This window comes from Trichoderma aggressivum, assembly GCF_033847375.1.
Source record: "Trichoderma aggressivum f. europaeum strain CBS 100526 chromosome Unknown scaffold_022, whole genome shotgun sequence".
Taxonomy (NCBI): domain Eukaryota; kingdom Fungi; phylum Ascomycota; class Sordariomycetes; order Hypocreales; family Hypocreaceae; genus Trichoderma; species Trichoderma aggressivum.
In genome coordinates this window covers 334,221-357,163 of record NW_026946388.1, presented here as the reverse complement: position 1 = coordinate 357,163, position 22,943 = coordinate 334,221, and the positions used below count along the sequence as shown (strand labels likewise).

At 50.1% G+C, this 22,943-nt stretch overlaps 8 protein-coding genes across 8 annotated transcripts; 4 read left to right on the top strand and 4 right to left on the bottom strand.

Moving 5' to 3' along the window:
- Window positions 1–188: 188 nt before the first annotated feature.
- On the bottom strand, window positions 189–1,057 carry Triagg1_5950 (uncharacterized protein; the record flags this gene model as incomplete). Its single annotated transcript, XM_062900520.1, has 3 exons — window positions 189–330; window positions 401–879; window positions 935–1,057. 3 exons carry the CDS (start codon window positions 1,055–1,057, stop codon window positions 189–191), a joined length of 744 nt encoding a protein of 247 aa, XP_062755151.1.
- A 1,061-nt stretch (window positions 1,058–2,118) lies between these two features.
- Window positions 2,119–3,285, bottom strand: Triagg1_5949 (uncharacterized protein; the record flags this gene model as incomplete). The annotated part of the gene is made up of 3 exons (XM_062900519.1): window positions 2,119–2,679; window positions 2,756–3,169; window positions 3,265–3,285. 3 exons carry the CDS (start codon window positions 3,283–3,285, stop codon window positions 2,119–2,121), a joined length of 996 nt encoding a protein of 331 aa, XP_062755150.1.
- A 955-nt stretch (window positions 3,286–4,240) lies between these two features.
- Window positions 4,241–4,722, top strand: Triagg1_5948 (uncharacterized protein; the record flags this gene model as incomplete). The annotated part of the gene is made up of 3 exons (XM_062900518.1): window positions 4,241–4,258; window positions 4,332–4,520; window positions 4,579–4,722. 3 exons carry the CDS (start codon window positions 4,241–4,243, stop codon window positions 4,720–4,722), a joined length of 351 nt encoding a protein of 116 aa, XP_062755149.1.
- Window positions 4,723–5,011: 289 nt separating this feature from the next.
- On the bottom strand, window positions 5,012–6,204 carry Triagg1_5947 (uncharacterized protein; the record flags this gene model as incomplete). Its single annotated transcript, XM_062900516.1, has 5 exons — window positions 5,012–5,513; window positions 5,580–5,727; window positions 5,793–5,924; window positions 6,012–6,032; window positions 6,102–6,204. The coding sequence occupies 5 exons, from the start codon at window positions 6,202–6,204 to the stop codon at window positions 5,012–5,014; spliced, it is 906 nt and encodes a 301-aa protein (XP_062755148.1).
- A 2,526-nt stretch (window positions 6,205–8,730) lies between these two features.
- Triagg1_5946 (uncharacterized protein) lies at window positions 8,731–10,554 on the top strand (the record flags this gene model as incomplete). The annotated part of the gene is made up of 1 exon (XM_062900515.1): window positions 8,731–10,554. One exon carries the CDS (start codon window positions 8,731–8,733, stop codon window positions 10,552–10,554), a length of 1,824 nt encoding a protein of 607 aa, XP_062755147.1.
- Window positions 10,555–12,206: 1,652 nt separating this feature from the next.
- Window positions 12,207–12,919, bottom strand: Triagg1_5945 (uncharacterized protein; the record flags this gene model as incomplete). The annotated part of the gene is made up of 2 exons (XM_062900514.1): window positions 12,207–12,425; window positions 12,488–12,919. 2 exons carry the CDS (start codon window positions 12,917–12,919, stop codon window positions 12,207–12,209), a joined length of 651 nt encoding a protein of 216 aa, XP_062755146.1.
- Window positions 12,920–15,105: 2,186 nt separating this feature from the next.
- Triagg1_5944 (uncharacterized protein) lies at window positions 15,106–19,696 on the top strand (the record flags this gene model as incomplete). The annotated part of the gene is made up of 3 exons (XM_062900513.1): window positions 15,106–15,513; window positions 15,571–16,102; window positions 16,167–19,696. The coding sequence occupies 3 exons, from the start codon at window positions 15,106–15,108 to the stop codon at window positions 19,694–19,696; spliced, it is 4,470 nt and encodes a 1,489-aa protein (XP_062755145.1).
- Window positions 19,697–20,956: 1,260 nt separating this feature from the next.
- On the top strand, window positions 20,957–22,862 carry Triagg1_5943 (uncharacterized protein; the record flags this gene model as incomplete). Its single annotated transcript, XM_062900512.1, has 5 exons — window positions 20,957–20,996; window positions 21,103–21,651; window positions 21,702–22,209; window positions 22,274–22,469; window positions 22,533–22,862. 5 exons carry the CDS (start codon window positions 20,957–20,959, stop codon window positions 22,860–22,862), a joined length of 1,623 nt encoding a protein of 540 aa, XP_062755144.1.
- Between the last annotated feature and the right edge of the window lie 81 nt (window positions 22,863–22,943).

Below are 22,943 nucleotides of genomic sequence, written 5' to 3'. Positions count from 1 at the left end.
TTGAATGGCTAGATACTTAGTTTCATCTCAAATAAATCGATGCTTGAAGAATACAGAATCCTTCCAGGTCCAATCTCTCCAGCTCACAAGACACCATTCGACAATAATGCAGATAAATACTCATCTGGTGGTAAGCTTTCAAAGCACATCACCTAAATCGGTAAAAAAAAATAATGAAGCAAAGCCATTTACCTCTTTGGGGCGTCCGTTAACGGAACATATCGCACCCCAAAGAGCTTCTTCCTTGTCACCTTTCCCTCTTCGTCCTTTTCGATGCGCCACACGCTCTGCTCCCACCCGGTGGAGTCATCGTCCACAGGAATAAACATGCTTTGACAGCCAAAGTGTAAGTAAGTCTCTTTTAACAAGTGTCTTGACGGATACCATGGGCAAAACTTACCATCCCGGGGCCTTGAGCTGTTCCAACAGAGGAGCGTGCACCTCTTTGGCTGCGGCACCAACGTGAATCACATCCCATCCTGCCCCCAACTCCTCTTCGCCCGGTCTCGCCTGCTCGACCCAGCCCAGTCTCCCGTCGCCAACGACAAACTTTGCGATTCCCGCGTCCAACAGCTTCTTTCCCTCTGGGCTCTTTCTCATGTTGGCTTCTCCCAGGTCTCGTAGCTCCTTGATGTGCTCCAGCCCTATCACTAACCCACGGTCTCCAACGAGCTCAGCAAAGATGTGGGTAAGATAGCCGGAGCCGGAGCCAACATCAAGGACCCGCGGTGCCGGTGATGCCTCGGATGGTAGAAGACGAGACAACACATGCTCAATGGCAGAGGCATGCATGTGAGGAGCAGAGATGGTGGCATCGTAGCCGATGGGCTGAGGAGAGTCTTGGTACGGCATGGCAGGGGCGTAGTTCCGCCGGTCAACCTGCTGCGGGTTAGATGAAGATCCCCCTTCATTTTCGCTCCCCCTTGTCCAGCACCCAGCTCGAAAGGTCCCTTGCCTTTAGAAATGCCTCCTTGACCAGAGGCTCGGTGATGAGGCCGTGCGTCCACATGTTTGCCACGAGCCCGGCATTCGAGCTCCCTGAGCACCGCCACGCCATGCTGATGCCGCTGCGCGCTTGGAGTCCTCCTACAACGAGAAAGCAGATGCCGGCAGACTTGAGAAGCAAGGCCGGACTGGACAGCCTTGCTACAGCTCGTGTGAGGGTTTGAGGCGCCAGTTTTCAATCGCGGTCCTGCCAAGGAGAGCAACGACAGTTCCAACGATGTGAGGGAATCAATGAGAAAGCCGTGAATGGAGAAGAAGACGGTTATCGTTTATCGGCGCGCTTGCGACTCGGGAAATCACGCAACTGTCAGCGGTTATACGGCCCGGGTCAGTGTTCCAAAAGCATAAGTGAGGATAATCTTGGTGAAAGCTCAGAAGTGATCACAGCCGCCATGATGTATGAAAGACGTCAAAGGCACGTCTTATCAGCTCCGTGCTGACGAGCTTTGCAAGTCTCCAGTTCCAGAGCTGCCGATGCTGAGCTCAGGCCTGTCGGCGGGGGCAAACAGCGCTGGAGCGCTGTCACCCCGCACGCGCGGGGCAGATGCTAGTGCCTGTTAGTGGCCGCTGCACCTGCAATGGCCTGTAAGCATCGGTGGATGATTATTTAATGAGCTGCATGCATTTGATCATCCGTTGCCCTGGATCTGCAACGGGATCGATCTGCGTAGATGAATCTCACGACAAAGAACTGGCTGACTGGGTATGAAATGGCCGTAAGAACTACGCAAGCCACTAGCAGGTCGATCCATCTGATGTATAAATACGTGCATAGACAGACACATCACCGGATTGCCTCAACGAGAGACCAACGAATGCGAACAGAAATCAGTTGTAGGTAAATGGCCCATTATCCTATACATTGTACATAAGAGAAGCGTGCTACGCGTTATGCCTGGGAAACTAAGAATGCAGCTGTCCATAACGCCGGAATCCATCCCACAAACAGACACAAGAAAACAGAAGAAGAAGGACAGGAAAAGAAAAGGGCTTCCTAGTGTGGCATTGATGCTCACACGCCCCAGTTCTGCCGCATAAATTGGGCACAATGATTCGACGAGGGAGGGCCATGGCGAAAAGGATCCAGATCTAGAAATGCATGAACCAACAGTTCTATACCACGTGCTCCGAGCTCTCGCCTTCTGCGATAATGGGGACGTTGAGCCCGCGGTCAGGGCTCTGCAGGACGAGTTGTTCGTGTCGTCGGGCCTTCATGAACTCGGCCACGCTCCTAATAAGCATGAACCAGCCAACAACCATCAAGATATATGCCATCCAGTCATTGCCTGAGATACCGGACCTGGGACCGTCACGCACGTCGTCAGCATTGAAGTTGTGGGAGTTTGGATCTTGCGGCGCAGCATATCCGTCTGGGCCTGTCATCTGAGGCGGGTCGTCGGGCGACCCTCGCATGTAGAAGCCGTACTGGATAAGGGTGATGCCTAGGCCAGCTCGTGATCCGTTTTTGGCGGCATGGGTGGAGTGAAGGAGGTAGGTGAGCAGGAAGCCGACGAGCTGGAATGAAGTCGAAATCATGCCGTTCCAGATGAAAGAAAACACCGAGCCGACGGGCATGCCGTCGACGTAGACTTCGTCTGCACCCCCGTATCCGGGCGCAAGAATCGTGGTTTCCCAGTAGGGAGGTGCGGCGTCTGCGGCAGCTTGTTCGTACGTCTGTAAATGTCACCATGATTAGCGTAAATTCTAGACAACCGTTTCAGGTTCCGGGGATTCGGCAAGGTAGACAAACCGGTGGTTGCTCCTCCTTCTCCGCATTGGCATCCGTCCGCTCTGGCCGGGCTGACATGTTGGCAAACACGCCATCCGAGGCATTTCCACCTCCCATTACTCGTGGTCGTGAGCTGGACGAAGTCGTATCTGCTGTCGCTGGGATGGAAGCCGACGCCGCCGGCGCAGAGGATCGCGAAGAGTCGCTGGTTGATCGGATGGTCGGCGTTGAGTTCTGGCGAACCAATCTCTGTCTGTCGTCGGCTTCGTCGTCGCTCGCATCATCGTCGTCAAACGCATCGGCGAGGTCGTTGTTGACCCGGCCATTTCGATTTGGCGAGGAAGCGCGGGAATGAAAGGACGGAGGTGGCGAGTTGGGGATCTGGACTCGTCGCTGGGGAACATCGTGCTCCTCGTCTTCATCGTGGGCATTTACCTGCAAAGTAACAATCGAATCGTCAGCCTCATCGTCGACGGAATAACCCCCCTCGAGAGTGCAACCAAGAAAAAATGCGACCAGCGTCCACATACCCTCTCGTAACGCCCAGACATGGCTGCAGCAGTGTTGCGTCAAAGTCGCGCAGCGCCGTGAATTGTGAGGTGTTTGGGGGAAATGGTCGTTGGTGATGTCGTAATCGGTCACGAGCGCCCCGTGGGAAAAAGGAGCACGAATCGGAGAGCGGCGGACGCAAAGGGGAGGAAGAGGCGACAAAGGAGAAGATGAGATAAGAGGCGGGACAAGGGTGAGGGCGGCAAGGGCAAACGAAAAGAGAAAAGAACAAGAAAAAGAAAAAGAAGCGCAATCCGAAGCGGAGGAGGTTTGGTTGGCGAAGATGATGGGGAAACGGATGGATTGGAGATTGAGATTGAATGGATGGAGTGGAATTACGAGAACAGAACGGGCAGGCCAGATGATGCGGCCACTGATGACCAATGCGAGGGAGGCGCTGGAGGCAACCTGCTGATGCACGCAAAGTGACTTGCGAACCCTGCCGGCCGCCCGCGCAATTTAGGTACTAGCCAGTAGTCGTACTCGTACTCTTTCTTCTTCTGGGCGCCAAGTCAAGCACCATCCGGAACAATCCAGGGTCCCTTTGGGGCACTTTTGCCGGGATTGGGGGGGCTTAGTTAGCGCTATTTGCTGCTGGGCCTCAGGCAGCAGAAGCACTTCGAGGCGCTGTCAATGATCCATCCATGGATTAATGCTGTGTTTTGCATTTGACGGCTTTTTAGCTTTGCGGGTACTTTAGGAGAACTAGTGCATGTAACTGGAACGTCGGATCCCGCACCATCAGCACAGTTACAGCGTGTATCATGTACCTAGATACGCGGACTTTGAGTGCGTCAAACGAGATGCACTGTAGCATTGGCACTGGTCGGCGGAAACTTTGCTCCAGCCAGAAATCCAATATCTCGGTGCATATTGATTCAAAGTTCCATATCTCGTTGCGGCATTGCATTTGCATTGCGCAAGCACGCGCATCGCAGATTCCGATCATCCCGAACAATGTCGCGATCACTAGCAGTGAGTGGAAATCCCCTCAAATCCCCATCGATATCGACCATGCAGCTGACGCCTGTCTGAAAAAAACAAACAGCGCCGCATCTACTCCGACGTCTTCGCCAAATGGCCCAAGCAGGACCTCCGACCCGACTACCAGTTCCAGGATGTCCTCGCCAAGGTCGTTGACGAGCGCTTCAAGAACTACAAGCCATCCATCGAGCCCGAGGAGCTGCTAAAGGCGCGGGCGCTGCAATTCCTGGTGCAGAACAAGTTTAGAGATAGGGTACGCAGCCGATCCTTTTTTTTTTCTGGCAAATTTCGCTAACGAGTGGGCTATGCAGTATAAGCTTAAGGGTCCTATGCTGGAACCCAAGAGCCAGCCGACGTACTTTGAAGACTTGGTCAGGGAGATTGAGGAGGCGCCGAAGAGAACCTGGCTGGAGAGATTGGGCAAGAGATTGTCGGGAATGATTAGACTGCAATGAAGTAACGAACAAAAACGGCGACACGATATCGATATCAACATTAAATTAAAAAGGCATCTCAAAAGGAGGGACGTGGAGGGGGGAAAAGTACATTTCATGAAACAATAATGGACATGGCAAGGTCAAAAAGACATCAAACCAAGCATCTTTTGCAATCATCACTGTATACTATGTATATAAACCTGTACAACTAGTCGCTGTATCAATACGAAGGCTGTGTGATCCCTATCTAAACCCTAAACGCCAGACCAGTCTCCTTCCTCTTCCTTTTTTTTATTCCCCCCATCTATTAGATGTACTTCATCTCGGGGTCTAGCCTGTTCATTAGATCCATGCTCTTCTCGTACATGGTGAACACAATGCCTCCGCTGAGCACCAATCTGGCCAGCCGGGGAAGCGCTCCGCTCCAGAACGTGAGAATGCCCTCCTGCTTAAAGATCATGGCAGCACACCTGAACGTGTTGCCGTACTGGCTCCGCGCCTCGATACTCTGCATGCGCGTCTTGACTGTGTCGAGCGGCTGAGTCACATACACCGTCACTAGGCCTGCAAGACCGCCCATGGCAAAGGTACCCAGGGTGCCGAGCTTCTCTCCCGGCGCAGTATATGACTCGGCGATCTGCTTGAAGAAGTTGTAGGCGCCGAAGCGGGTAGCGCTGTTTGCCGCCTGGCGAGCTGTCGTGGGGACGAAGCCCTGGAAGAAACCGCGGATACCGCGTTCACGGGCGATGATGGGGACGGCGTGGAGGAAACCGCGCATGCGAGGCTTGGCGGATTTGCGGTCGTCGATGCTAAGAAAAGGGCCATCAGCACATGGTACAGATACTAGACAAATCGAAGGAGAAGAGAGGGCATACAGAGTCGTCTTGATACTCTCGGTGGGGGTGACGGCGAGCAGCGACTCTGTGACACCGGCACCGAAGCCGGCCAAGACAGTTCGCGGGCCAGAGAGCTTCCCGTTCTCGTCGGCCAGCATGCTCTTGAACTGGTCAAACGCAACAAATCCTACCACGCACGTCAGCACTTTGAGCTTGTAAATCCAAACCGCCAATTGGGGTATTTTTGCGTACGGATTCCCGCCTTGGCAGAGTTGCCGATGATGAGCGTGGTGCATCCCGCATACCACTGCGCTCCGAAGGGTGGCCATGGCAGCTTCTTGCCCTCTGCTAGCCGTCTGTTGAGCTGAGACCTTGTCTTTGCGACTACACACACATATAGTCAGTAATCTGGTGATTGGATGTACGAGGGAGTATCTCATGTCGGCCAAGGCGATGACGGCGTAGACGTACATTCGGCGGGATAGGTAATGGCTGCAGTATCTCAAAATCAGCATATCGAAAAAAATCTTGAAGCCGAAGCACGTGCGACAAAAGACATACCGATTTCGATCGCACCGGCGGTTGAGCCAGCAATGATTGATCGCAGCGCATTGGGCCGCTGCTTCTTCTCGGCAGCTGCCGGTTCCTTGGCTACCGTCGCCATTATGCTTGTTCTCGCAGCGGTTTGGCGGGGGAGGAAACGAAACTCGGTGTCTGGAACTGATGCAATTCTTAGTGCAGAGATGCTAGCGGGCGCCTCTGATTTGAATGTCTTGGGCCGGAAGATGGGGTTCCGATGTCGCCGATGAGCCATCCGTGAAATGACGGGGCCGCACCCGGAGCTGCGATCTGAGTCGGGAAAATTACTCGTTTTACCTTAGCACGCATTGCGAGTCTGGGGAAGATGCCAGTATTTATAAGGTTGCTTTTCCGTCTTGTTCCGCATCATGTTTCTCTAATACAAAGATTAAGTTTGGAGCAGTTTAGCCGATTGATCAAAGTTTTCTTTCTTGCGTTGGGAAGAAAGTGTGTATCGGTGATAAGAAGAGCGCAACGCTGGTGGTCGCCCAGCGTCTCCCTTGCGTCCCGCGTTGCAGATTTAGGCGCCTGCAGCTAAGAACGATGACCGCATAGTATATCTCTTCAACGATAGCCGGCCCAAGACATTGGGTGCACATCTTCAGCAGGGCATCCACTAGGCTGGAGAAAATGTCTTGGAGCATGGCAACTCGCTGCCCAACTGACTGCGTGACTCTACGTACCCTAGAGTTGCAGACAGCGGTGAGAAAAACGATGTAACTACCTAGATATACGAAAGTAAAATTATCTGAAACAGGACTTGTGACGATGGTGTCTTTTTGGGTTGGTGATGGGAATATCACGGAGCTTTTGCTTGACGCAAATGGCTAGGTCTGCTGGATGCCAAGTGGTGTTGCGTCCTTGTGGTGTGTATCGTCTGCATCAAAGCTGGAATACCACATGCAGTCCTATCCAGGACACAGATCAACTAATCCCGATGAAGATGTACTTGTGGCATGAATGCTCTCTCCAATACGGAGAATTTTAAGGTTGCAAAACTGCACATAGTGTTACATCCAAGCCCAGGCAACATACATCCTGCTGAAACGCTGTCCGTCTATCTGGGGAGAGGAAATGCTTCCAATCCCTGAGAAATAAGACTGGCTATATCTCATTGTTTCTATATGTTAGCGCAATCATAGTTAAACCAAAATATTAACTTTTAATGCGATGATATGGAATAATATTCCTTCAGTGGCGGGATTCATCTCATGGCACGGTAACGTCTAATCCAGGGAGGCGTGCAATGTGGCTTCGATTGGCTCACTCAGCTCTGTTTCACCTTTGTCCCAAGGTAAGCCAAATCTCACAAGGTACATACACACCTCGTAACTGCTACCTGCAAGCATTCAACGGTGCTGAGAACACAAATAGGTAATCCTCCGAGGCTAGACCCGCTGGAAATTGAGCCTGAAGATGGTGAACATGCTCGCAATTTCTCTCTTGAATGCATGTGGTTGTCATTTTCTCATCACTCCAAGTATATGTATTTAGTCTTCCATAGAGTGATAAGGGTATATTGATTGCCAATTTTATTATAGATATTTAGAGAGCAGTTTTTCTGTATACGGGTTGACTGAATACATGTATTTACAGATTCACAACTTGTCCAGTTTTTGTTTTTTTGCGTCCGATCACCATTTCATAGCGCCGCGGTTAGTGCGGGTAAAATTGGGGAACGAGCGGGAGGGGCGCCAATGGTCAGTGTGGTGTGATTTTCAGTCAGTCTGGAGAATTGACTTGATGCTGGAGGTCAAGGGAGGCCTCGGATTATTGAATGCAGATGAGGCTTCTTCATGGGAAATATGGATGATCGAGTATATTAAAAAAACCCCATCATTGCTTGAATTTGGGGTGTGACGACAGCTGAAAATATCTTCGGCTTGGGGTGATGCAGCATCTGCATCCAAGGCTGCTTGTGCATTTACATGTGCCAGCAACCCCTGGTCCGTTTCCATGTCAATTCTTCCGCTTTTGTACTCTGCACTCCATCCAAGGTACAGCACATTACATATACGCACACGTTTCTTTCTCAGTCTCTTTTCCCACCCCTTGGTTGAGACAAACATTCGTAAACTCTTAGTCAAGGCAGAGTTGACGTAAACCTCAAGTAAGCCCACGGCATTAGTCATTCTGTACTGTATGACTCTGACCTTGGCTGTCTCTGTCTCTCCTCTCTCAGCCGTGCTCCTCTGCCGTCTGGTCTCATCCTGCTGGCACAGCCCGCTAATTTTAGTCGCCCAAACCCGGCCATGTGACGATGATCATGCCAGCCACAGCTGGAGCAATTAATGAGCCATTACTGGGATCTTACGGGGTCTCTGTACGTCCATGGCGGATCCTGGTGGGCCGTGGCTGCCTGTCACCAGCCCGACCTGATCTTATCTGATCCGATGAAAGCTCGCCTTCTCTCATAAAGCCCTCATCCCCGTTCAATTTCCCCCGTCTCCCGTTTCGATTTTATTTGTTGCAGCCTTTGTTTTTTTTTTGTGTTCAATATGCGGTAAGAGGCCGTGTTAATAAGGCACTGGCTCTTTTTTTTTTTGTCAGGACTTTTTCTCCCCAGCCAGTCTTGGCCCTTTTCATCGCCACTGAGGCTAAAAACTCGGCGATGGCGGCTTCAGGCGAACAGGCCCCGTTGCTCGGCTCGGAGCCGCGCTCCATGACCGAGGTCCATGAGTATACAGTTATTTCAACCCAAAATCACCATCATGGCTATCCGGACGACGAATATGCAGATTCCACGGCGGCAGGATCCAGCCGACGGGCTGCTGGTGTCGCCCGCATGGAGGCCATTTCGGCCCAACTCTCCCCCCTGGAGCGGTTCTGGATATTCTCGGGCATCTTCTTGATCGGCTACGCATACGGCCTCGAGAGCCAGGTCCGGTCAACGTACATGCCGTATGCGACATCCAGCTTCTCGCTGCATTCATACCTCGCCACCATCAATCTCCTCCGAAGCGTTGTTGCGGTTGCGGTCCAGCCAACGGCGGCCAAGATTGCCGATGTCTTTGGACGCTTCGAAGTCGTGGCTGCGTCCACCTTGTTCTACGTCGCCGGCATGATGATCGAGTCGACGTCAAACTCGGTGTATGCGTTCTGCGCCGGCACCATCACGTACCAGGTCGGCTACACCTGCATCGTCCTGATGCTGGAGATCCTGGTTGCCGACTTCTCGTCCATGCGGGCTCGCGTCTTCTTCAGCTACATACCCGCCCTGCCCTTTGTGATCAACACATGGATTAGCGGCAGCATTACGTCTGCCGTGCTGCGCGTAACCACGTGGCGTTGGGGAATCGGCATGTGGTGCATCATTTACCCTGTCGCCTCACTTCCCCTCCTAATCACACTCTACTCGATCGACCGTCGCACAGGGCCCAACGGATCCAGGAAGAAGAGCGAGTTTGGAGATGCCTACGGTGGCCTCGACAACCTTCGCAAATGGAGCGTCCGGCTCCTGGATCAGGTGGACGCCATCGGCCTGCTTACTCTCGTCACGGCGTTTAGCCTTGTTCTGACGCCTCTCACGATTGCAGGCGGCACGGTATCCCATTGGAGGAACCCGCAGGTCGTCATCCCACTGGCCATCGGGCTCTTCTTCGCTCCCGCTTTCGTCTATTGGGAGAAGAACGGCGCCCGGAACCCCCTTGTCCCCTTCCACCTGTTGAAGGATCGCGGGGTTTGGGCGGCTCTAGCCGTGCGGAGCTTGCTCAACTTTGCCTGGTACGTGCAGGGCAACTATCTCTATACCGTTCTTATTGTTGCATTCGATTTCCCCATTGAGAGCGCAACCCGAATCCTCTCCTTCTTTTCCTTTTTCGGCGTCGTCAGCGGTGTTGCCGTGGGCCTCGTCATCTACAGGGTTCGACGCCTCAAACACATCATTGTCCTCGGCACCGTCTTGTTCATGATTGCTCTGGGCGTTCTCATCAGATTCCCCGGAGGTGCAACCACGGCGTCCAGGAGTGGGCTCATCGGGGGCCAGATTCTTCTGGGACTCTCCAGCGGCTTGTTTGCCTATCCCACCCAGGCCTCGATTCAGGCCTCAGCCTCTCGAGATCACGTTGCCATCCTGACGGGCCTCTATCTCTCCTTCTACAATGTCGGGAGTGCGCTCGGCACCTGTTTATCTGGAGCAATCTGGACCCAAACCCTATACCCAACATTGGAGGCGAGTTTGGCATTTCAACCTAATACCACGCTGGCACGAGCCATTTACGAGAATCCGTTTCAAATCGTTTCGCAATACCCAGTTGGCACCGAGATTCGAAGCGCCATCATTCACAGTTATCGAAGCATTCAGCAAATACTTTGCATCACGGGCATGTGCATATGTTTGCCCATGATTGGTTTTGCATTAGCCCTTAGAAACCCCAAGCTGTCGGATCAGCAAGTGCAAGAAGACGCAGAAGACGTGGCAGCAAACGACGTATGATATGATACCACAACAAGTCATTGACTTTTTTTCACGAACACCTTTTTTTTTCAGCGTTATTCACAGCAAATGGGAATACCAGCAAGGACACACATTAGCGAGCGGATTATATTATGCATAGATACCATAGAGAGTCAATTTAACGGCATATTGTGTTTACCCAGCACGCACGCTGGAAGTAATGAAAGGTTTCAACCACAATGATATTTGAAGCATGGACAAAAGACTTATCATGTTGTGCAAATTAAGCAAACATTATGAATTGATGTGAATAAGTAAGCGAGCTTCTCCCTTGCGTTTCCTACCATTCGCATGTGCTCTCAGCTGGTTACACGTAGGTTGACAATGCAGCCACGCTGCAGCCACCGTCCAACGCAGATCAAATAGGATTCTCATTTTCAGAAGGGCAGACCGTTATACGAGATTATCCTGGATATAGTCCAGCTCTCGGTGATGACTGTTACGTAGCAGCTGCCCTCGACAGCTGTTTAGTGGAAGGTGCCAAGATGCGCCTATGCATCTAGATCGTTATGTGTTGCACTCTGGAAGAGGATCCGAAGCGCTATTGTGGTGGCTTAGCATTGATTGTATCACGACGTTGGTGTTAGCGGCGCCAATGTCTCATTTGGTGAGAAGCTGAAATTCTGAAGGCGGTAAGGAGAGAGATATAAAAGCGCTGGATGTTAGCGATACTAGGATGGTTATTACTCTGACCAACTCACGCCCCTTCTCTAGTATTGCAAATTTAGCTTACGCGCTTCAGTCATTGAGACATTCCGTCACGATGAAGTTCCAGGTCATCTCCGCCATCTCCCTTCTACTGTCTTCTGCCACTGCAGCTCCACCGCCTGCACCCAGAACCTTTGACGTTATGGCACTTCATTCAGCCAGTCCTATCCATTTTGCGCAGATGAGCGCAGCTAGGAGCGGCCTGTTTCTGAGCTTGCCTCTGCAGAATGCCACGTGCAAAGGCCAGTCGAGCGGCCATGCGACTTTTTACATTGCCAACGAGGAGCTGTTCTTGTATTCCTGCGAAGGAGAGAAACAAAAAGCCTTTGTCGATCGTTCTGGCATGGGTACGTCTTGTTCCATCTATCTCATCGGCTGCGTAGTTCTCGATCGTGATGGTAGCTGACTTTGATGTGTCCATCTGTGGAAAACAGGGCAGGGTATAGTAGGCTATATTAATGGGAGCCAGCCCCTTCCCCAAAGATGGGAATCAAAGGGGTGGAGGGTTGACAAGGACAAGAATTTGTTTTTCAAGGATGTCGGCTTGATTGCTTGTCCGAATAGCATCGACGGCTCGTGGAGGATTTGGCTGAGTTTGGGCTTCCTACAGCCTGGCGGCAACAAGGGCTGTCTGGGAATGTCGGCAAGGACCCTGGATAATAACAAGCCAGTGAGCTGCCGGTATACGTGACAATAGCCTGATAGCTTATTTGTAGAGTGTGTTTGGGGGCAAGTGGTGAAATATACTGCTTTCAAGTCATATTTCTCATGATATAATACTGGGGTTTTATCTACTTTGACACGGTGTTTGACAACAACATTTTGTTTCTCAGGAATAACGGGTAATTGGCGATCAATTATTTAAAAACTCGGTTGAAGATACTCTGCATAATATTACCACCCTCTTCGCCCCTTTGCCTATATTAGGCAGCCTTATCGAATGGGTCATTCGTAGAGTCAGTGTTCCTAGTATACTCAGACATGGTTGCAACTTTGGACGCGGCCTCTTCGCCATACTGGTCAGAAATAAAGGCGTAAATCATGTCAATACCAGCTGATACCCCGGAAGAGGTCAAAATGTTGCCGTCCTGTACCCATCGCGCATGGCGAACCCACTTCACATCAGGACCTTGCGCCGTGACCTGGAGAGTGGGAGACTGTTAGCTATGGCAAGCAAAGAGGTTCAGGTTGCTCATCGTCATACCCAATCGAAAGCCAGCTTGTTGGAGGTGGCATTTTTACCATCGAGAACACCAGACCGAGCTGCGAGGGCGCTCCCGGTACAGACGGTAAGGAGAAAGCGGAGGCTCGGAAACGATGCCTCGATGAAATCCACGACAGGCTGTGTGAGCTCAAGTTCACGGGTTCCCCGACCTCCTGGCACGATAAGAACTTCTATATCCTTTGGAGCATCTTGATATGTATGTGTCGGGACTAGGCTCTGTCCAATTGCGCTGGGGGTTGGAGCATTTGCGAGGATGGTGGACACTGGATCCAATGTCGTAGAGAGTAAATATAATTCTAATGGGTTGGTGTATGAGAGTATGTTGAGTGCGTCCAGAGGTCCAAAAACGTCGAGAGCTTGGAAGCCTGAAAAGAGGGCGACTGCGATCTTGCTGGGTGGCCCGGGTAACATTTTGGGGCAATGGCGTAATTATAAAATGGGTTGGACAATTGACGTGATGCTGCTCTAATGAAAAGAAGAAGAAGAAGCACAATGAGTTGTCGCCGGTTTTTGCAAGCTTGGAGTCCTCAAGTGTCTTGCTGGAATATATATATAGTCAAGGGAGGAGGGTATCAAGGACCAGGTGGCATTGACATTACCAACCATGCACTGTGAGCGATAATTAGCCATCGCTCATAGTGCTCCGTCGTCCATACTTACTAGACCTAGTATTGATTTGGTGACCCAACATCGGTGAGTGCTAATTGCGTGATGGTCTAGTGCGACATTTCGTATTGAATGGCAATGGAATGGAGCTTGTAAAAGGAGTCGCCCGAGATCCGGAATGCATACCTCTTTGGAACTGATGTGTGCCTAAACCAATGACGCCAGTTGGGCTGCCGCGTTGTTTAACAAGAGCAGAGCTGTACTACCACCATTGATTTTCCGTTTGACTCAAGCTATCATGGATCCTTGCATAAGACCACCACCCCACAATGGGTTATACTGGGCGTTAATTGATTATGTGTCTTTGACCACTAAATGTGTGGTACAAAGCCCATTCTGACGGTCCATTGTAATATAATAGTGAGCGGCAATCCGCGGGAGGGGAAGTCTGTTGGTTGACAACCGGAAATCGGTCACTTAAAGTCTCACCCCGCAGAAGCATGTCAAGGGCCGCTCGTGTAATGCTAAACGATAAGTTCAGACTTGTGAAAGCGGTTACATTGTTACGTATGCTTCAGTCGATATCTTTTTAAGCCTTCATGACAGCGGGCAAGATTATGTTTGGATGTTGAATTCAAGTAGAATGGCGGTGGAGGAACAAGGTAGCAATAGTGAGTTAAATCCACAATTTTCAGCGAGTCTCAACCCGTCTGGTAAGGCGTTTCTCAGATATCAAATCTCGTATCTCTTTAGGCGGCGGCGTTACAGCGCTAGATCCTCCGAACTTTCAACTTTCAAGACAGGAGTTGTGAAACTGTTCACGGGCATTGAGGCTGGAGTTGTACAAGTTATCGAGAAGGCAGCGGCGCTTAGTGTGTAGTATTTCTTGAGCAGGATCAATCTAAGCTTAAGCAACACCCTCTGTCTATGTGTTAATAATCGTATGCGTTGATCGGGTTATAAAGCCGTGAGTGGCAGATCCTTAGGCTTATATGTAAGCAAGGCAGCGGAAGCTCTCCGAAGCACACATCTTGCATATGAGATGGATTCTACGGAGTAGTCTGTACTATTCGCACGCGTGACAGCACTGGAGAAAGGATGCAGTCATGTCGAGTGCCTAAAAGTAGACGCCCTTGGAATCATGTTGTAATTCCCGTATAACGATAGATGAAATGTCCACCAACGGCCCGCCCCGCGCCTCGTTAGGTGCCATTGAATGCTATTAGGGAAGTGGCAAAGAGCCATTGGCGTATTTGCTGAATACGTGTGCTTCTCGCGCCCACTTTCAGCATCGCCTTGATCATCGCCTTGTTCGTGTACAGCTTATTTACATGCCCACACCTGAGTGGATAGTGGAACGATCAGGTGGCAGCAGGAGTCAAACCCCCTTGTTACATGGAATAGTCAGAGAGAGCCAGTTCCACTTGGACAGACACCAAGGAGTTGCTCTGACTTCACGTTGTGTGGCATTAGTGGCCAAGATCTGCCAAGCACAGCCATTACTCCGTGTTGTACATGCATTAGGCGAGCCCTGAGTTTAAGAAAGGCAGCCGGTCACATTGACCTGCTTTAGCAGGCGTGCCCCTACTCCTGATGCAACATGGAAGCACAGAGTTTGAAACCTCAACGGCTACATACATGTAGGAAGCCCCCGCCTCTTCTAGGTAGCAGTCGAAAGGGTTCGATGACGGCGCAGCAACTGGTAACCCCTGTGCAGGTGACAATTCTCGCCGCGAAAACAACCATGGATCAGCATGCGGGTCGATGGCCTTTCGGTATCTAGCGCGCGCAAGTGAGGCGGAGAAGGCGTTTAGTCCGTCACTTGAGGCTCTTAAGCCCTTGCTACTGGCACGTCTCGCCCCCCACAAGAGGCGGAGTGACTAAACGCTGGTGTAGCCAAAGTCGTGAAAATGAGATTTTGAACATTTAAAATACCCGGCTCTTCGTATGCGACGGAGAGTGTTGGGATAAACACCATCATGATCGCAAAGATGGGTGTTGATGAGAAGCAGCCATCGCAGAAGTCGCCGGGGATGGAGACGCAGTTTGCCGCCATCCTGGCGGATGCTGCGAAGCTCTTCAAAGATCCATCCGACAAAGGCCTAACACTAGACGAGTTTCTGAAGCCACCGATGAAGACTATATCCGATCTGAAGCTGCAGTTGACTACTCAGAACGACCAGTTTAGCCACTTTCGAGAAAAGCGCCAGAGCATCTTCGATGCCATCGCGGTGACTCTAAGGCCAGTAGAGTTGATAGGAGACATCGTTGCCGAGGGAATTTCAGAAGTTTTTTCACCGGCACAAGGTATCTTTGCGGCAGTCATGTATCTTATAAACGCTGCGCACGATGTTTCTACCATGTACGACTCAATATTGGAGCTATTCGATCAACTCAAGGTAAGATGGCTTTGACCCATTAGGTGGCTCGTTCAGGTTAAGATTAATGCGTGACAGGACTTCACATCGAGGTTGGACGTGTACTTGAACCACACGCTTAGTCCTGCACTACGTAATAAGCTCGTTACTATCCTGGCAACTTTGTTTGAAGTTCTCGTTATCGCCACCAAAGTCGCGCGCAGTGGAAGGTTCAAAGCTTATTTCAAAAAGCTCGTTGGAATCGAGAGTCCTGTTCAGCCCGCGCTGCAGAGGCTTAATGCCCTAACTCTAGGAGAGGAGCGGCAAGTCATTGCAGAGACATATGGCGGCGTTGCCGAGCTCAACCTAAAGACAGACAAAGTAGAAAACCTCGTCGCACAGATGAGCCAAAATATTCTGGACATGAGGTTGGGACAGCAGCAAAATGGGGGTCTTTCCTACAGAGACAAATTGAGGGAGGTCTTGGAGCCTACTCCGTATGCGGAAGACTCGTACAATGCATTCAACAAGTACAGAGTCCAAGGCACTGGTGACTGGCTGCTGGAAGATGAAGGGCTGAAGTCTTGGATTCAGGGCGAGACTCGCCATCTATGGGTGTGCGGTAATCCTGGTATGTCATCCTTCCAACTTGATCCCAAACAACCATTGTCTGTCCTAACCGTTCCTACTTCCAGGTACTGGCAAATCTTTCTTAACCTCACGACTTATTACATGGGGCCTCGAGAATCTCCCACAGCTAGGATATTTCTTCTTCTCCGCCAATGATCCCGAGACAAGATCTGTGCTGCAGGCTTTACGCGATGTCGCATATCAACTCAGCGAAACCGATGCGTTTTACGCCGAGAAACTCGCAAGGCAGCTTCATAGCAGCGACGATATCAAGACGGTACCCAGCGCATTCAGAAGGCTCTTTGTGCAGCCGTTCTTAGATGATACTCGCGATAAGACTACTTATATCTTTCTCGACGGCATTGACGAGGCGGAACAGAGTGGCATCGAGCAGCTTCTCTCCTTGCTTGCCCCCGAAGATGACTCTGAGCCTTCAAAATTGCAATTTGCATTGACTGGAAGGTCTTATCTAGCAGACGTTGTGTCCTTTGCATTGGATCCAAATGCAATTGGTCAGGTGATTACAACGATTTACGTGACATCCGATCGCATTGCAGATGATGTGAGCGCCTTCATCTCTGAAGGTGTGCGGCATTCAAGGATACTCAGCCGATCTCCGGAAGACTTCAAGCAAGAAGTCATCGAGTCTATGAAGAAGCAAGTCGACGGCCTCTTCATTCTGGCAAAGTTTATGCTCAATGAGATCAACCAGAAGCGACACCCCAGTTCGATCCTTAAAAGCTTGAAATCTTATCCAAAGGAGATCAACGGAATGCTCAACGAGACACTCGCCAACCTCTCCGTCACCATCTCAGAGGAGGATGCTCGTGACCTCAACGAGATGCTGCAGTGGGTGTCTTGCGCTGAAGAATCGCTCACGTTGGAGCAGTTGGAAGCTGCGCTCATCATGAAATTCGGAGATCCTCCCCTGCGGCTTGAGGAGTCATTGCGGGGCCAATACTCGTGCTTCTTTGCCCTTGAGCGTGAAGATGGATTGACTACGGATGATTTGCTCAAAGACTTTGCCAGAACACATCGAGAGGTGTATCCGGATAGAGCTTATAGGAACGAAAGCCCACGTCCTCGAGGTCTCAGCTCTTCTGATACAAGTAGCCCTGGCCGAAGAGTCAGTCCTGCCGGTAGAGGCAGCAGTCCCGGTAACAGAGTCAGTCCTGCTGGTAGAGGCAGTCCTGGTAGCAGAGGCATCTTTAGCAGTCCGACCAGTCCGCCCGCAGCCGAAATATCTAGTCCGACCCGACATTTCAGCCCGGCACGAAGCCCCGGACTTTTTGACGTTTCCAACGAGGTCGATTTTCGGTCGAATCCATCGACAACATATGTAACTTTCTCTCACACGTCAGTGAGACAGTTCTTCCGTGATGGCAATGAAAACATTGTTCATGCTACTAAAGGAGGCGTTATGGTTGGCTTTGACATGATGAAGGCTCGTATCAGTGTCTTGAAGGCTTGTCTAAGAATCTTTAACGATAGGCCGTGGTTCGATAAGCACGAGCTGGATCACGGCAAGGAAGCTATCAAACAATATGCTGCATGGTACTGGCAGGAACATTTGACAGCACTTGATCCGGCAAGCGTTCCATCGGAACATAAGAACGAGCTTGGAATGAGCATATACAACATGCTTACCGTCGAGGACATCATATACGACTGGAGCACCATGTACGAGAAGAATAACGAAGGGCTGGAGGTGCTTACCGACTCCAATATCCAGGGCCTTCGCAAATGGCTCAATGATCCCGAGATTCTTGCGAGCCTCACGACTGAAGCGAAAGACTTTGTGGCGAAATCGGTCAAAGAGGACTTGGGAATATGTCAAGCAATCGGCCGATTCTATGCAAAGCAATGGCTTTGTGCAGACTTTTACAAATATGTCCCGACACTCTTTTGTTTCAAGATTGTCCAAAATGTGGCATTCATGAGCGAAGAACGCTCATGGTCTCAAGCACAGAGTCGCTGGTCCGGGACACCAATTAGGGAGCGGGTGTTGAAAGCCATCGAATGGGCCAATTATCCCGAAACGGCGCATTGGCATAGACGGCTCGGAAGTACGTATCTGATGCTGGGACTCTATAGCGATGCTCTGATTCATTACAACAAAGCCCTTGAATTGGATCACAACAGCGTCGGAACTGCAGGGCGCATTGCCTACTGCCTGTCCAAGTATGGACAGTACGACGATGCTTTGGCTCAGGCTCTGAAGTGTGCCGAGATTGAAAAGAAAAGCATTCAAGATGGCGCATTGCAAGGCTATGAGTTGACTAGCTGCAAATGGCGACTGTATAAAGATTATCTGCTTATTGCACGCTGCTCTTACATGACTGGTAAAAGAGAGCCTGCACTCGAGTACTTTCGCAAAGCAATTGACAGCTCGCCAGCTGCAAGTTTGAACACTTTCGAGCACTTTGAGGCTGAAATTGCTTATCTGGAGATGTTAGCAACTGAGAATCTGCACTCTGAAATGATGAGGCTGCTTCAAGAACTGGCGAAGAAAACCACCACCAAGGAGAAGGAGACGAGCTTGCTAACCAATCTACTCCTGGAAAATTGCGATAAATCCCTTACCATGGAATGGATTCCCAAAGCAGCTTGCAAGGCTGGGGAGGTAGAATTCATATTGCACCAGTATGAGATTGCCATTGAGATTGCTCACACTACGCGCAACCAGATGGCTGTGCTTTATCTGCGTCTAGCATATGGGAACACCTGCGCGTACAATCGTGATCTCGATGCGTCGATTGCGATTTTTGAGCAGATATCTTTGATCGAATATAGACCGCGTGGTAACGTTCCAACGCGCCATGGACATGCAACCTCTTTCCAAAAGCTGTCCGCTCTATATAAGCAAAAGATCCTTCAAACAGACCTCACGTCCCCTGAAGCCATGGAGTGGCTGGAGAAATTAGAGCAGGTCCAAGAAAAGCAAAGCAAGCATCAGAATTTGGATATTCCTGCAGACAAATACGGCTCCGATGTCAACATTGCATCCATATACCTCGCAATGTTCTATCGTCTCCTCAAAAAAGAGCTGGAAGCCCGAGAGTTGCTGGGAAGCCTGGTCATCAACAGTCTTGACATTTTGCTCGACGATGAGCCACGCAACGACCGATATGCAGTAGAAAACCTGCTGCACATCTTTGTCGCAGCCAACGATGCCGAAAATGCGCAAGCACTGGCTCGATCCATGAGGAAAGTCAACCGAGCTGCTGCAATGACCACGCCGCTGGCTTCTCCTGTACGCACAAGGGTCGAGCCGAAGCTGCCTGATATCCAGTCAGTCAACAAAGCATGCGCCCAGTGCCTGAACAACATTTCCATGTCTGAGAACTTCTACCTGTGCCAATTCTGCGTGGACGCTTATTGTGAGAAGTGCTTAAATGGAATCATCAAGCAGCCTGGGAACAGGACTGGAGACCGCAAGCCCGATGTTGTTTGCCGCAGTGACCACGAGTGGTTTACGATTCCGCCGTTGAATCAGTTTTTACACACTGGAGAAATTCTTTGGAACGATGGCATGGTGAAGAATTTTGAGGAGTGGGAAAGGGCATTAAGAAAGAGATGGTGCGATAACAATTGATGCTTGGAGTTGGTTGAAGACTGCAGTTATTTTCTTTCATTTGGCGATTGATCGGTGAACAGGTTTCTTTTAGAGAGCACAAAATACCCAAGAGCGATTAAATAGTTTTCATAAATAAGACGGTCTATTATTAGGATAAACAAAAAAACAATCGATTCATCTCGAAAAGATGCAAGGTGAAATAAACACAAAAAAAAGAACCCTTTGAAAGGGTGGCGCTCTCCCGCCGGGAATTGAACCCGGGTCTCAAGCGTGACAAGCTTGCATACTGACCACTATACTACGGAAGATTTAATGACTTTGGAGTCATTGTAGCAGGTTCGGATGGGAATTCTGGTAGTAGTTTACTTTATATAAGAGCTAGCGCAAGACTAGCTGAGAGCGGATTTGATCTCCCAAGATGAAGTTCTTACCGACTAGAGTGTATAAAAGACGGCGAAGTTCAAATGCCAATTTCGTAGATTGCAATATGTAGCGATCTTGCATCCATGTATTGAGCTGGCAGGTTTGCCTGACGAAAGCCTCGATGGTCGGCGCTTCTCGAATGAACGATGGCTTGGACACGTCAATTGATAACACCGGCTGCATTGAGGCTGAAGAGGGGGTTTGTTAGACTCATGTTAGTGGCGATAGTGTTCGTATTTACGCGTGAGAGAAGACTTGTTCAAAGATTGTCTCGTCTATTCGTTCGTCTCTAATCGTTGGCGGTGAAACAAGGAGACGAAATAACTCTGAATACGAGGCAAATATCACCTCCTCATCTCCAGGTGGCCTTATGGCTCCGGCAGCTTTTGAAGTGTCCGCTCCCCGCTTCACTGGGGTAAATTCCCCAGACATGCCCCCTTGTAGATGCGTTTAGCCTCGATTATTTTGCATACTACTATTCCAATAGCAAATTGGGCGTAGCTTGCAGAAGAGACAATGAGGGGGGCAAGGGTGTTGATCCTGCGCTTGACCAACCACATGCGGCACTCCGCATTTAGTGTACAATACAAAAAGGAGGATACCTTGATAAGTGTCGTAAATCAGTTTGCCGGTGCTTTTCAGCTGCATGGGCCTCGGCTTGCTTTCGTGAGACAGTGGCGGCTGGGGAGATGGAGCGAAGGAAGGGAAACAATTGCGGCGTCCAACATACATGTATACCGTGACACACCCTCCTGCAACATCAGCATTTGTATGAAGACAATTAGATCGGATTGATTCGTATATGCATGTACTTTGTCCGGCTCGTTCATCATGATATACTCAAACCCAAGACAGATGAAGGTTCCAAACCTGGATCTTCTTACTCTCTTGTTTGGTATGCCAACAATGGTTACTCCGCATGATGCCATCTCCACCCCCTCTCAACGCCACGGCCCTCATCTCGGGTTGAGTACTCCGTAACTGACACTCGTTCTGCTCAGAATTCGAAGAATCCCAGGCAAAAGAAGACGCGCCAATATTTGCTGAGGCCAAATTCCCCTCTCATGTCATCACCAAGGCACGCGCTCGCGATTTAACGCGTCAATTTGCCTACTTTCTTCGTCATCAATTTGGCATTGGCAAAGAAGGGCCCGGAAAAGACGTGGTTGTCTCGATATCTACTGGGCAATCTGCGCTAGGTTGCTTATTTTATTCTGTGCTTGCTGCAGATGGCATTTATTCAGCCGCGTCGCCTTCCTCTACGGTGTCAGACTTAACAAGGCAGATCAAAGACGGTTCCGGTAGAATCGTTGTATGCAGCGAAGATGTGAAAGATAATGCTTTGAGCGCTGCTCGCAACACTGGACTACCGGCTAAAAATGTCCTCGTGTTGAAGTCATACCCAGAGATCCAGCTGGTGAGCGCCGATGGCACAGCGGCATGCGACTTCAAAGGATCCCTGGATTGGAGAAGAATTACTGATCCGAAAGAGCTTGAAGAGAGCAAGGTATGCATCATGTATTCATCAGGTACTACTGGGCTACCAAAAGGTAAGATAGATGAATACTCGCAATGGTGAAAACATGTTTAACTGTTATAGGCGTCATCATATCTCATATGAACATGGTTTCGGAATGCTATCTTCCCAGCACTATTGGCCGCGAATCATGGTCCAGAAGGGGCATTTCTTTCCCCAGGTCCACGCTCGGCCATTTGCCCCCAGCTCACATCGCTGGCTTACAAAGTTACTTCATCAATTGTGTCTACGAAGGAGCCGTCATATATTGGATGCAAAATTTCAACTTTGATGATTTCGTCCGATATTTTGCTGAACTTAAACTGACTTTCTTTTTCTCTGTACCGCCTATATACATGGCGATTGCAAAACATCCAGCTGTCAAGGACCAATTCAAGACCGTTGAGTATGCCACGGCTGCGGCAGCGCCGATGAGCTATGAGATACAAGAATCGGCCAGCAAGAAGCTCAAAGGCATCGTTTATCAAGTTTGGGGATTAAGTGAAACAACTGGTGCTGTGACTTATACTTCACCAGAGCGGACGGATACTATGGGGAGCTTGAGTCCATTATTACCAAACGTTAGCTTAAGGTATGGTCAAAACATCTAACCAAAGCTGATCCGAAAAAAAGTTAACAACTCATCTGTCCACAAGGCTAGTAGACGAGAATGATAAAGACGTCGAGGCGGGACAACCGGGCGAGGCATTGCTAAAAGGCCCAATGGTCACCAAAGGGTATCACAACAATCCCGAAGCCAATAACTCATCCTTCACCACTGACGGATGGTTCCGTACCGGCGATATTCTCAAAATGGAAGGAGATATGCTATATATGGTAGACAGAAAGAAGGTGAGTCTTGACCTTCCAAACTCACGGAGACGCATAACAAGACTCTGACTAGCTATGTTACAGGAACTGATTAAATACAAGGGGCTTCAAGTTGCCCCAGCCGAGCTCGAGGGCGTTCTGACATCGCATCCATCTGTTGCTGACGCTGCAGTGATTGGCACAGATCGAGAAGACACAGAAGTGCCCACGGCATACGTTGCCCTTGTGCCTACGGCAAAAGGAAAGGTGTCTGAGAGCGAACTTATTGACTATGTTCAAAACAAAGTCGCGGATCATAAGCGACTAAGAGGTGGCGTAATCTTCATTGATGCAATTCCTAGAAGTCCTACCGGTAAAATCCTGAGAAAGGATCTAAGAGCACTTTATAGTCGCCAGACAAAGTCGAAGATTTAGATCGAGGTCCTAAACTCTGTTTTGATGTACGCATGAAATATATATGGACACACACATACTATTCTTTGTGATCTACTTTAA